At 44.2% G+C, this 14,169-nt stretch overlaps 1 protein-coding gene across 4 annotated transcripts in view; it reads right to left on the bottom strand.

The window, feature by feature from the left end:
• IQCE (IQ motif containing E) overlaps positions 1–14,169 on the bottom strand; it is a 91,269-nt gene that overhangs the window by 56,386 nt on the left and 20,714 nt on the right. For all 4 annotated transcript variants that reach the window (XM_068244468.1, XM_068244465.1, XM_068244467.1 and 1 more), the window contains exons 9-11: positions 10,548–10,598; positions 4,774–4,844; positions 1,524–1,596 (exon numbers count right to left, since the gene is read on the bottom strand). In XM_068244468.1, coding sequence (XP_068100569.1) covers positions 1,524–1,596; positions 4,774–4,844; positions 10,548–10,598 — 195 coding nt within the window. The remainder of the gene's footprint in view (positions 1–1,523; positions 1,597–4,773; positions 4,845–10,547; positions 10,599–14,169) is intronic.

The following is a 14,169-nucleotide window of genomic DNA, read 5'->3' as shown; positions in this document are numbered from 1 at the left end:
ATCACGGAAACACTATTTCCATCGCAAAGGACGCTTGAAGATCAGGACGGATGGATCGGGGAAGGATTGTTTGACTAGAGAGAGCCCCCGATCCATCTGGCCATGGGTAGTTAGCTTTACACTAGGGGTAGAATCCTTGGCTAGCTTTTATTGCTATAGGTCATTTCCTGTCTTTACCAGTTTTCATGTTAGAGTGGCAAAGCTCCACAGAGATCCCAGGGACAGGGAGTAAGAGCACCAAAGCAAAATTCTGATGGGGGCACCAAAACCTAGGCACACGTGAGCAATGACACCCTCCATTTCCCACCCCTATCTGTGTCTTCTCACTGGTTTCCTCAGTATTCCCACTACATTCATCCCACACAGCCCCCCTCTGAGCTCTGTCACATGGTTTAAACACAGGTGTTTGGTAGTCACAGGATATAGGAACACAGGAGGAGAGTAGCAAACACATTAGGACCACTTGGGCCCCTCAGCAGTTACTATTATTATTATTATCATTTTTAAAGTGGAAATAAACTCAGAATTTCCTCTCTGCTTAAAAAGATTAGCCACAGCATGATAACCTTTATGGATGAAAAATGTTCTTCATTACAATTTATGGAGATCCTAAAACCCCCCCTGAAGTTTAGAACTTGGTTTCACTTTTGCAGGGAGCACTGAAGGTGTCAATCTCCAGTGTTTACTATATGGGGAAAGAGCCACAGCAGCGGTGCTCCGCCAGTCTATTCACTGCTGCTGTTAAGAACTAGAGATGTAGCGAGCAGTTTGCAGAGCTGCTCGCCTCGTAGCTATGGGCAGCCTGACCCCTGTATTACCTCCAGGTCACAATGACCCGCAGTAGTACACATGACCTGGGCCGGATGCGTTCATTAGTACGCATGCCCTGGCCAGGCAGTGCGCATCCTCGATCGCGCGCCTGTGGCCGGGCATGCTCTGCGCATGAGCGTGACGTCACAAAGTGTGCCTGGCCACAGGCGTGCAATCAAGGACACGCATCGCCGGGCCAGGGCATGTGTACTAATGAATGCATCCGGCCGAGGGCATGTGTACTACTGCGGGTCATTGCGACATGGAAGTAGTACAGGGGTAGGCTACCCATAGCTATTTGCTGGCAAAGTGTTCACCAACATCACTATTAAGAACTAATTAGACACTTCTGGGTAAATGAACACAGAAACACAGAGCAGTGGATTTCTTCAGCAACTATATGTGAAATAAAGACTTTTAATTGTGTGCTCTGCCAGAGCTTGGGTCCACTTTAAAGGGTACATTCATACATACTAACTGTCCAATAATTCCTACATACTAATTGTCCATCAAACCGTCACACAATCTAATGTTGGTTAACTTACTGGATCATTTGGAGATGTGGAAGGAAAACTCAAACTCATAAAGATCATGCAAACTCCATGCAGTTAGGGCCCTGGCTGGGATATGAATTTGGGATTCTAGCAGCAAAGTGATAGTGCTAGCCACTAGGAAGACAAGGAATGAAACATAACCTGGTTTTCACCACCCACCTCTTCATAGTAGGTCTCTATAGCTATTCTCATCTCGTCCACGCTGGTAGTCTTAAGGTCTGTCTGCAGTTTGCTAAACAAAATGTGCCAATAGAAATGGATTAATGACCTCATCAGCAGATAGAGCTTTCCTTACATTTGCTCCAAGTAGCACAGAAGTGTCAATTCAACAGTAATTACATAAATGAATCTGGGAACACACATCAGATCGTTGTCATACATGAAATGCGTTATCTGACCGCCACCATATGGACTCAATTAGAAGGATTTCCAGGTGCTATCTCATTGCTGTGTGCTAACTGCTGCTGCTAACTGCTTGTGGATGTTCAGAGTATGTACAGCAGTCTGCAACAGTTACTAAGGCCTTGATTCATAGAGCACAGTGCGGTAAATGTAAAATGCTCGGTAAATCACCGCATTCTCTATTTTAGACTTTTGTGTGCTAATTCATAAAAAGGTTCACAGGTGCGGTAGAAGTCCGGTTATTTACCGGCTTCAATAGACAAAAACTCAGTGCAGAGACAGCATTACAACAGTAAGAGGCATCCTGACATCCCTTAAGATGTACATGTTTTGCTATACTGTTTGTTATACTGCCTCTGCTCGCTCTGAATCTGTCTGTTAGTCTTTCATAACATTTTATTGAATTGCCACAGCTTAGATGAACTTCCAGGAGACTTTACACATGCCATGCTTAGATGATTTCCCTACTAGCTATTCTGCATCTTCAAACAGGAACAGGAGAGGTTAAACTGGTAAAGGAAGGCAGGGGAAACTTCTTTTATCCCGTTCTCTCTGTCACTGCCTGAAGGTAGAAAAGCAGGACCCCCCAGAGCAGGCTTCGGGGTCCTATCAAAATGCATCATCCCGACTTGCAGGAGACAGAGGCTGTTTCTATTGGCTTCTACTCCTGTCAGTCATAGCTTATCCCTCTCTGCTTGTCTGAGTCCTGCTGGGTTCCCACAGCCAGAGGTGCCGGAAAAATTTCAGGCTTTTACGTCATGATCGATTCTTTATGAATTGACATTTACTGACATTTATTTAGGTGTTTATCCCACAAGTCAGTAATCTACCTCATTGCTCGGTAACTTCAGTTTTTTATGCAGTAACAGCATTTACGAACTGACATTTTCCTAAGTGCTCAGTAAAGTCAGCTGTTTTCAGCATTACAGAATGTGGTAATGCTTTATGAATCGAGGCCTATGTGTTACTTTTTCCTTCCAGAAAAGTGTCAGTTGCTGAATGGGTACAGGAGACGGGAGGAGGAGCCACTTCCTTTGACCTCCAGAGTAGTGAAAAAATGAATAGTGAATGTGAAGTGTGCATTTGAGAACTGCTTAGTTCACATGCAATTCTAGAGAGAAGTCACTGCATGCAAGATCATTACTTTAGAAGCGAGGATTTCATTTAGCGGCCAGTGTTTTCTATAGCCAAAATGCTAGCAGTCAAAATGTTGGGCCCTCGTGACTGGATCTTGCAATGAGGGTTAATTAGCAATAGGATGAGGTCAGCTTTAGATGTTAGAGGGTAAGCAGGTTAATGTAAGGTGTCAGGAAGGTTTAATATTGTGGGAGGAGCGGAGAGGAGGTTAAGACTGGGTGTCACAAAGTTTAATGTTGGGCCGAGATTAGGTTTAGGCATCAAGAAAGTTTAAAGGACATCCAAGGTGACATGTGACATGATGAGATAGATATGTGTATGTACAGTGCCAAGCACACAAATAACTATGCTGTGTTCCTTTTTGTCTTTCTCTGCCTGAAGGAGTTAAATATCAGGTATGTAAGTGGCTGACTCAGTCCTGACTCAGACAGGAAGTGACTACAATGTGACCCTCACTGATAAGAAATTCCCCTTTTTATCTCTTTCTTGCTCTCAGAAGCCATTTTCTGCTAGGAAAGTGTTTTATAGTTGGAATTCCTTATCAGTGAGGGTCACACTGTAGTCACTTCCTGTCTGAGTCAGGACTGAGTCAGCCACTTACATACCTGATATTTAACTCTTTCAGGCAGAGAAAGAAAAAAAAGGAACACAACATAGTTATTTCTGTGCTAGGCACTGTAGATACCCATGTCTATCTCATCATGTCACATCTCAGTTCGGGTATCCTTTAATGTTGGGGTGAGGTTAGGGATAGCCAGGTATCAAGCGGAAGGTTAGGGATAGGCATCAGGAAGGTTTAATGTTGGGGGATGTTAACGCTATGAGTCAGGAAGGTTTCTATTGGGGAGAGGCTAGGGCAGGGTGTCAGGAAGCAGTTAAGCTTGAGGGAAAGTGGGATGCTAGGCATCAGGAAGTAGTTAAACATGGAAGGAGAATACATTTAGGCATAAGGAAGGGGTTACGTGTGTATGTGTGTGTGTGACATGTCAAGAGCAATTTCTTAGGGGGTGGAGCCAATTTAACTACCAGTATGTTATTTGGATTATGCAGCAGTTTAGATGACAGATTCTGACAGCATGAACAAGGAGCCGGGACATCTCTGGAGACAACATGTGTATTCGATAGGAGTTGTGCAAGTGGGCGTGGCAGTCTCTAGATGTGGGGAATTGGATGTGTCCTGGATGTGGGGAATTGCGGCAAATGCTAAGCTGAGGATGACACAAGGGTATTGTGCCTACAGCATGGGTTAATAACTGTACAGTCACATAGATTTCCAAACAGAGGTGAGCAGTATTGGTGGGGTCCCACGCATTTTCACCACCTGCAACTCCACCAGGGAAGGGGTGAGGAAGCAGCAAAGGCAGCGCTCAAAGTGCTCACCCCACCTGGGAAAATCAACAACGACTACTCCCTACAGGAAACAGCCTGTACTGCTCACCTCTTTGAAAGCCTAGGGCACCCCTCAGGTAAGTCAGTTAGCAGAGGTTAGGATGGGGCGTGAGACAGCCTGCAAGTGGTGACCCTGCCAACACATAATTACGTTATTATGTGAAACTCTTTGTAGGATAAACAAGATAGTGTAATCAGTTTCAGTCCTAGCTATTTCTGGTACAACATGCACTTTTACATTTGCCAACAGACTTTCCCTGCAGACCATTTAAAAGCCAGGAGCTGCTTGGTAATGAGCACATGCCGTGCCCATGCTCTTGTGTTACTTTAAAACAGTCACATAGATTTGGTTCCTCAGGTGAGGGAGGGAAGAGCAGGCTAATCCCTTGCTGTGCATGGTCAGGCTACTGGTCTCTGCAGCAACATCCTAAGGTGAATGTTTCTGTATGCTGCCTCTTCCCACACACTGCATGCTGCTTACCTGAGGGCATTATCTTTCTCCTTACACTGCTTCTCCAGCTTTAGGATCTTCTGCTTCAAATTATTCACCAGCTGCAACAAGGTAAAGAAGCTATTACTGCCTATGTCATGACTATCCAACCATGGCTCCCTCTGAGCTATGCCAAGGTGCTGTTAGGTTCTCTATAGATGTTTACTTAACCTCCTGAGCGATAATCCCGAGCTGAGCTCGGGGTATGTCGCGCAGGAGGAGTTCTCAGGGGCCGATTTGCATAATTTTTTTTTGTTACACGCAGCTAGCACTTTGCTAGCTGCGTGTAACTTCCGATCGCCGCCGCTCGCCGCCGATCAGCCCCCCCCTCCCCGACCCCTTGCGCAGCCTGGCCAATCAGTGCCAGGCAGCGCTGAGGGGTGGATTGGAACTCCCTCTGACGTCACGACGTCCATGACGTCATCCCGCCCCGTCGCCATGGCGACCGGGGAAGCCCAGCAGGAAATCCCGTTCTGAACGGGATATCCTGCTTACTCTGATCGCCGAAGGCGATCGGAGTGGGTGGGGGGGGGGGGGGGGGTGCCGCTGCGCTGCGGCTATCATGTAGCGAGCCCTGGGCTCGCTACATGATTTAAAAAATAAAAAAATGTTAAAAATAGTGCTGACCCACCTCCTGGCCGATATAATTGTATAGCCCAGAGGGTTAAAGTGATAGTAATACAGAGACTTCCATCTTCATGCTCTAATAAACAATGCCAGTTGCCTGACTTCTGTGCTGATCCTCTGCCTTTAATATCACACCTCCCAACTTTTTTAGATAAGAATAAGAGACACTTAGGTCACGTCCCTGCCACCCCCCCCTACACCCCCCAGTCATGCATACCACAAAGACTTCATAAGAAAAATGTCTTCTTTTATAATTGAAACCACACTGGTCTTTCCTATCCTGGTTCATTTTCCTTAATATTAATATATTAAAATAAGAAATATATCAATTTAAAGGATATAGCAGTAGGAGAACAGAGGCGCCAGCAGGATAAAAGTGGATAAAAACTTTAAAATTTGCTGGGAGGAAGTGGTGGACTTACCTCCATAAAGCAGACACGAAAGACTGTCTGAATAGTAGCAATCACATTTATTAAATAGTACCCCAAAAAAGTGCAACGCGTTTCGCAGGCCCAGCCCGCTTCATCAGGCAATAAACGTGGGGACAAAACAGAATTTTGGCATTAGCAGGTGTAGCGCTACACCTGCTAATGCCAAAATTCTGTTTTGTCCCCACGTTTATTGCCTGATGAAGCGGGCTGGGCCTGCGAAACGTGTTGCACTTTTTTGGGGTACTATTTAATAAATGTGATTGCTACTATTCAGACAGTCTTTCGTGTCTGCTTTATGGAGGTAAGTCCACCACTTCCTCCCAGTAAATTTTAAAGTTTTTATCCGCTTTTATCCTGCTGGCGCCTCTGTTCTCCTACTGCTATACCGTGTCCACCCCTGGTGGAGGGGTGATCTACCCCCTTTCGCATCTACAGAGAGCGACTTCTTATCCCTGAGTGAGGACAGGTCTAATCTCCTCACCTGCCTATACAGTGGTTGCCTTTGTGGTAACCCATGTTTGTGAGTATAATTTTCTCACGATAACCTTTATTTCATTTATGCTTAACATACTACACTATATTGGGCTCTCGGTTTCTCTACACTTTATATCAATTTAAAGGATGAGAATAAAGTTTAGTCAATTAAACACATTTTTCAGTAGTAGTAAAAAATACATATATTTATACAGATCTGAACATCAGTCCTGAAAGAGGGACAAATGAGGAAGAAAGAGGGACAGAAGGATTGGGTTCTCTCTCCGAAAGAGGGGCAGTTGAAAGAGTTGAAAGTCATGCAATACTACAAGTCACTGGCCCAGAATTAGCATACAGATCGGATGCTTTGACGCTGGCCTTACTCCACTGGCTGCATGCTTGCTGCAGGTGTGTGACTCGGAAACAGCTAGCCAAAAGCTCAGTGTGACAGCCAGGCAAAATGGAAAGGGAAAAACTAAAGGAAAGAAAAAGTTTGGGGGAAAAAAACTAAAAAAAAGACGTTGAAATAGAGAAGGGGTTAAATTAAAGGAATATGTAGTGATTTATGTAGGACTGCAAAGCTAGCCATTCAATAGCAACAATAAAGGCCACATTCTGGAAGGAGATAAATTACGGAACATCTCACTTGTTTTACCTCACACAATATTCTTTGTGAATTGATATTTATGAGATAATTACCTCACAGCTTTCCATGCTATTTTCGTATTTACAGGTGCCAAAGTAAACATTAAAATGCTGCACAAGGGCTCAATAAAAACAAACTGCTGGTAAACCTACAAATACCTAAAAATGGCTACATTGCCATGCAGTTTCCTCAATTCAAGGGTTGGCTGTAACAGAGCACTGTGGCAGCTTTGTATTTAAAGCTCTGTACATACGCCAGACAAAAACTCTTCCTAGGCAGCCGATGATGACCACCTCTGCCCGAGCCTCTCAACCGCTCAGCCAGGTCAGATTACGTCAGCCAAGAGAACTGTTCTCTCTACTTACCCAGATGCCCCAAACATGTCATTCCATCGTCCCTCCGCCCTCCCCACATAGCAACTGTACACGTCGCTAACCTGCAGGCTAGCAACAGGTTCCATCAGACTTGGTCCTGCAAATGTTGCCTGAGGGATCGGGCACCGATCTCTGCCGGGAGACATTGATTTTGCGCATGTACAGGCTTTTAAGTGTTATAACTGACAGGGCCTCTGACCTATTGAAACACATTTTGATTGCAATACAGCAGTCACATATGTTCTCTGTATCTTGATAATGGACTGGTCAGGTGATTATATTTTCCCTGCCTTATTTAAGTCATTGGGGATGGCCCCTTAAGGACCAGAGCCTTTTTTTCCCATTTTTTCCTTTGTGGTCACTGTGATTGGCTCACAGCGATCACAGGGTGAGGAGCCAATGAAATTGGATCATAGAAAGCAGCCCACTGCTCTCCAGATACTCAGCTCACCTCATGCTTTGTAATGCAGTCTTCACACTCACCTCGCCCCTTTAGCCAGCGTGGAATGCATGCCATCTGTCCCATTCCGGTTTCTGCCCTCCTAGTGTACACAGCAGGTGAGAGAGCTGCTGCTTCCATGGCTAATATGAGAGGGCGGGAGTGTTTTGGAGGATATATGCTGGGCGGTGCGAGCATCTCTACGTCTGTGAGTGACTTCTTGTCCCATCGCCATGACGATGTGTGTCGCTTCCAGAAACTAAGTATGCCTAAGTATACCCGCGGCTCGCCGGAAAGGCTGGAGCCACTTACCTGCTATTTACACTAAGAGAGCGGAAACAGGAAAAATGGGACGGACGGCATGCGTTTCAACCTTGATAGACGGGGGTGAGGCGAGTGTGAAGGCTGCATTATTTGAAGGCTTTGATTACATAACGTTTGGTACATTTTATTGCCTCTGACGAAGCAAGGTTAACCCTTGCAAAATAGCTGTCATGCAGTGGCGTAGCAATAGGAGTTGCAGAAGTAGCAACCGAGTCGGGGCCCTTAGGTCAGAGGGGCCCTCCCTCAAACACAGTATTAGCTTTCTAATGGCCCTGTGCTACTAATAATCACTTCTATAGATGCTTTAAATTGTAGTAATCATTAACAAACTGTTTCCCATCCCCTTCTAATACAACTCTAATACAGTAGATGACCATGGCAGATTTTGGTGCGCCGTATCAATTGTTATGTATAGAGTGCTTGGGGGGCCCCATGTAAAACTTGCACCGGGGCCCATAGCTCCTTAGCTATGCCACTGCTGTCAGGCCTTTATCCCCCACTGCTGTCTGCCACAGTAACCCAGCCACAATAAAGGGCTTTTATGTAGCTGAGCCCGGCTTCTTCTTATTTTTGCAGCAAGTGAATGATACTGAACAGGAGCACGCTACATGTAAGCCCAGGTGTGGTTATCTGTCCCTGTGGCATACTGATGCCAGTGCATGTTTTCTATTGTATTTTATATTATGAACATATATGCGACATCCATTGTTTCAGGTACGAGTGTGTGATATTGTTTTTAAATCACTGCTACAAACTAGGATTCCTCTCCCAACTAGTCTTATAACAACAAAGTTACAGCAGTTGTATGTCACACAATTATCCACAGCAGTGTTCTCCCCAGGCTCTTTTAGCCGGGTGCTCCACTCGGCTAATTTTGGTGAGCACCCGGCTGCAGTGATGCTCATCCGGATTTCGGATATCCGGGTAACTCGGATATCCGACCATTTTTCCACTATCCGCCCAGATCCAGATTCCGGATAGTTAGGCAGAAATCCGGATAGCTATCTGCAGATAGTTTGACGGCCGACCCGGATATCCGCGGATTTCTCCCAGATATCTGACTCCGGATTACAAGTTCAATAGCAAAAAGAACGACCACCACCACCATCCATATCTCTCTCTCTCTCTGGTCTTGCAGAGATTTGTAGTATGTCAAAAGCAAGCTCACATACTTTGGCCAGGAATCGAACCCAGGTCAACTGCGTGGAGGCCATCTATGCTCACCACTATACCACCAACCACACACACAGCAAAGGACAGCACTTTGAAGTCTGGAAGATTCCAGGGCAAGGGTGGGAAGGATTAAAAGCTAGGTGGCCATGCAACCATTCCTGCTAACCTAAAGATTACTTATAGACAGTCATATGAAACACATGCTGAGTGCAGGGCTGTGTGGTGAATGATCCTATCTATAGACAGTCATACGAGACACATGCTGGGTGCAGGGCTGTGTGGTGAGTGATCCTATAGACAGTCATACGAGACACATACCGGGTGCAGGGCTGTGTGGTGAGTCAACACATTGGCTTATGACTTTACCAAATCTAATGCTCCAATATGGGGAAGCTTCTCTGTTTGCTGTTTTTTTTTTGTTTTTTTTTAAGTGTGGTGTCACAGTTCACTCATCTCTTCAACCACAAGAAAAGCCCAGGACTCAGCTACCGTAATATCTATGTTACGGCAGGGCCCTTATAACACTTTCTGTTACAGGGCTATGGAAACCGTTTTGCCCATGCGATAAAGCGAGGTGCAAAAATGAAATCATACCTAGCAGGCCACCTAGCTTTTCATCCTTCCCACCCTCGCCCTGGAATCTTCCAGACTTCAAAGTGCTGTCCTTTGCTGTGTGTGTGGTTGGTGGTATAGTGGTGAGGGGAGGGGGGGGGAAGAGAGAGAGAGAGAGAGAGAGAGAGAGAGAGAGAGAGAGAGAGAGAGAGAGAGAGAGAGAGAGAGAGAGAGAGAGAGAGAGAGAGAGAGAGAGAGAGAGAGAGAGAGAGAGAGAGAGAGAGAGAGAGAGAGAGAGAGAGAGAGAGAGAGAGAGAGAGAGAGAGAGAGAGAGAGAGAGAGAGAGAGAGAGAGAGAGAGATATTCGGGTTCAAAAATTGTACACTCGGATATCCAGGTATCCGGATTCGAATTAGTTCCAGATCGTGAAAAGTGGTATCCGAGCACCCCTGTCCGGCTGTCATTGGCTTGCCTCCTCCTATGCAGTAAGCAGAAAAGCACCGGCCCATGTCACCCACCCAGCTACTTTTTCATGCCACCTGTCTGGGAAAAAAAATTCTGGGGAGAACACTGCACCATATTTGTGATTAATTCAACAGGAGATGAAAATACTGTATATCTTAAAAATACTGTATATCCTATAAATTATTCTGAAAAAAGTCATAAGAAACAAAAAACAACAACAACAAAAACAAACTAACAACAGTAACCAAAATCAAGCTCACCAAACTACTGTCACTTTTCTTATCCACCAAACTCCTGGTAAATTCTGAGCTCTGAAAAAACAGACACTTTAAGTAAAAAAATACAGGATATAAGTAAAGAAGGAAAGAACACACATGCATGTATTCAAACCTAGGACATGAAGGACGCACTTGAGATGCATATCACTTGCATGGTAATTTTGTGAGGCCACTAGTCTCCCCTCCTGTTTTCTCTCACACTGATGACCATTGTCTTGAGCACCATGGATCTGCCCTCTTAGTAGCGGAGCGATCTGTCTTTCAATTGAATTAACCACTTCAGCCCACAAGCAATTTTCACAAATCAGCGCTGCTCCTATTCATTCGCTAATCATTTTTATTTACTACTTAATACACATAACTGATCTATATATTGTTTTTTCTTTCAGGACAAACAAGGCTTTTATTGAATGATATTTTTGTTTAGCCATTGCATTATTTTCTATGCATTTTAAAGAGGAAATAAGGGAAAAATGAAAGAAAAAATACACTGTTCTCCATTTTCATCCATTATAGCTTTACAATAAACAGTGCTAACTATAAGTTAAACCCACAAATTTCATTTGCTTATCCATCCTGGTTATTACAACATTTAGATTATTTTCCCAGCACAATGTATGGTGACAATATTGTATTTGGAAATAAAGGTGTCCATTTTTGTTTTGTGTTTCTTGCTTTCTCATTGTACACCATCGATGATTACAAGACCTTACTTTGGAAAAATAACAGTAATATAGCCTATGGCATACATATTTGAAACGTCAACTTCCTAAGGTAACAATATTTGTATTTTCTTTTAGATTATGTCACTTTGTTTTCATTTTACAAGTCTTTTATTTTGGTACAGAATACAAAAAAAAAAAAATGAATATGGTGGCCTCAACCCTAAAAATCTCTAAACTCTATTCTACTACTTATCATGGTTAAAATGTTACCGCATATTTCTCTTATGTAATTTTGCTAAAACTTTCCCAAGTTTGATCATAATTTTGAAAATGCCTTTTTATGTTGGATTGAGTTTGTCACTACCTATTTTTTATGTGATGTGGGTCCAAGCTTTAAAAACACACCAAAATGTATTCTACAACTTGTCACGGTTAAAATGATACCACATGTGCCTCGTTTAGTAACAAACTGGTGGTGCACCAGCCACAACTACACTGGATGAGTATACACGTTCAGTTTGAGTTACACGGCAAAAAACAAACAAAAAAAAAAAATATTATATATATATGCTATTTCAAGTGACTGTCTTGCTGCATTTAAACTCTGATGAAATAAGGGTTTACCTCATGAAATACTTTGGTTTTATTGTACGAATGCACTTTATTAAACTTTCATTCAAACAAACTTTGGTCCCCGTGCATTTTTGCCTTTAAACACCCACTGGCTTCCCAGAAACAAAGGTTAAGGATCTGATTACTGGCCAGGTGTGCAGTGGAGGAGGAGACTGGACCTAGACAAGCATTTCCCAGGCTACTGATCGATAACAAGCCCATAAGATGATGAAGTCATACGATATCAGCTATAGTCTGAGGTGAGCTGCTCTCTAGCGAGAGTGATTTCCCATCACTGACACACACTGTTCCCTTCTCTTTTTCCCTCTATGATATGACACAGATAAGAATTGCACACTTGTCACCCTATAGGTGGCCATACACTGGTCGATTTGCCATCAGATCGACCAACAGATAGATCCTTCCCTGATCAAATCTGATCAGAGAGGGATCGTATGGCTGCCTGTACTGCAAACAGATTGTGAATCGATTTCAGCATGAAATCGATTCACCATCTGTTAAGCTGCCGCGGTCCCCCCTGCATACATTACCTAATCCGGCCGGCACGAGTCCCCCGGTCTCTGCTGTCTTCTTCACCGCGCTCGGCTCCAGCTTCACTGAACTTCCTGTCCGGGGAAGTTTAAACAGTACAGGGCGCTCTACTGTTTAAACTTCCTGTCGGGACAGGAAGGAGTGAAGCCTGCTGGAACCCAGCGGTGAAGGAGCGGCGGTGACAGTGGGGACACGCGCCGGCAGAGCAGGTAATGTATTGCTTCTAGCGTCGGTCGGACAATGAACGCCGCTATCGACACACTCCCGACTCGCCGGCAATCAAGTAAAATCTTCCGCGCACGGACGGATCGACGGGAACGAACGATTTCGGATGGAAATCGATCGTTCGGTCAGCATTTGCGCAACGATTTCACAGCAGATTCGAACACAGTGATCGAATCTGCTGTATATCGGTGGGAAAATCATTAGGTGTATGGGCCCCTTATAACCTAATCTTCTAAAGGTCTACTGAGTAAACTGACTGTCTGCTGCTCTCCTGGCTTTGTAAATCAGAGTGTATGTCTGACGATTCTCATTTATCATCGGAGCCTTCGAAGTCACTTTTAGGGATGGCCGATGAGAGCAAATAATTCCAACATAATGCAGGATTATGCAAACTTTGTATGCCGCCATGGTGGAATTTTGACTCCCCTATTTTCGAGCTGCAGAAAGTTGCATACAAAATTCGCATAATCCTGCATGAACTTGGAATCAGCTGCATCTCATTGACATCCTCAGTTGCTTGTTCAAGTGATTAATATTAAATATATGGAAAATGCTATCTGTAACAACAAAAAAACAAAAACATACACAGACACACAAAAGGTTTTACAATGGGCAAACACTGAGTAAATAGTTTATAAAATAATGTTGTAAAACAATATGCAATTATATTCATTAAGTTATTTTCACTAAAGTTTTTATGTAAAGCTAAAGTGGCATACGGTTTGGTGTACAGGAATTCCTCAAATCTGTTGTGTCACTGAATCTGGGCTCATCCAGAAAATTGTACATTAGGAAAGCAACATTTTAGGCATCCTAGTGCCTCTAGGTTTACTACAGTAGCAAGTATTACACAAGGAAGAAGTTCAAACTAGGGGGATGCTAAGCATGGCCAGTTATTCTGTACACAGTTATTACGGGATCCTCCCTACCCATCCTTGCCACTTACTGCCATGAAGTAATTGCAGTGCATTACATATCAAGCTCCAAAGGCCATGAATTGTGTGTGTGTGTGTGTGTGTGTGTGTGTGTGTGTGTGTGTGTGTGTGTGTGTGTGTGTGTGTGTGTGTGCGTACGTGTGCATGTAGGGGTGTGTGTGTGTGTGTGTGTGCGTGCGTGTAGGGGTGTGTGTGTGTGTGTGTGTGTGTGTGTGTGTGTGTGTGTGTGTGTGTGTGCGTACGTGTGCATGTAGGGGTGTGTGTGTGTGTGTGTGTGTGTGTGTGTGTGTGTGTGTGTGTGTGTGTGTGTGTGTGTGTGTGTGTGTGTGTGTGTGTGTGTGTGTGTGTGTGTGTGTGTGTGTGCGTACGTGTGCATGTAGGGGTGTGTGTGTGTGTGTGTGTGCGTGCGTGTAGGGGTGTGTGTGTGTGTGTGTGTGTGTGTGTGTGTGTGTGTGTGTGTGTGTGTGTGTGTGTGTAGGGGTGTGTGTGTGTGTGTGTGTGACCAGCGATCCAATTTCTCTTTGCTTCCTATCTCTCACAACAACCAATAAGAAAATTCAAATTTTGGTTTGATGAAAATCCAATCGGACGACTATTTTTATAATCGTTCTTTAT

The sequence above is a fragment of the Hyperolius riggenbachi genome, chromosome 7 (genome assembly GCF_040937935.1).
Source record: "Hyperolius riggenbachi isolate aHypRig1 chromosome 7, aHypRig1.pri, whole genome shotgun sequence".
Classification (NCBI taxonomy): Eukaryota; Metazoa; Chordata; class Amphibia; order Anura; family Hyperoliidae; genus Hyperolius; species Hyperolius riggenbachi.
Note: the sequence above shows the minus strand (reverse complement) of the source record. Positions and strands in the feature narration are given on the sequence as shown.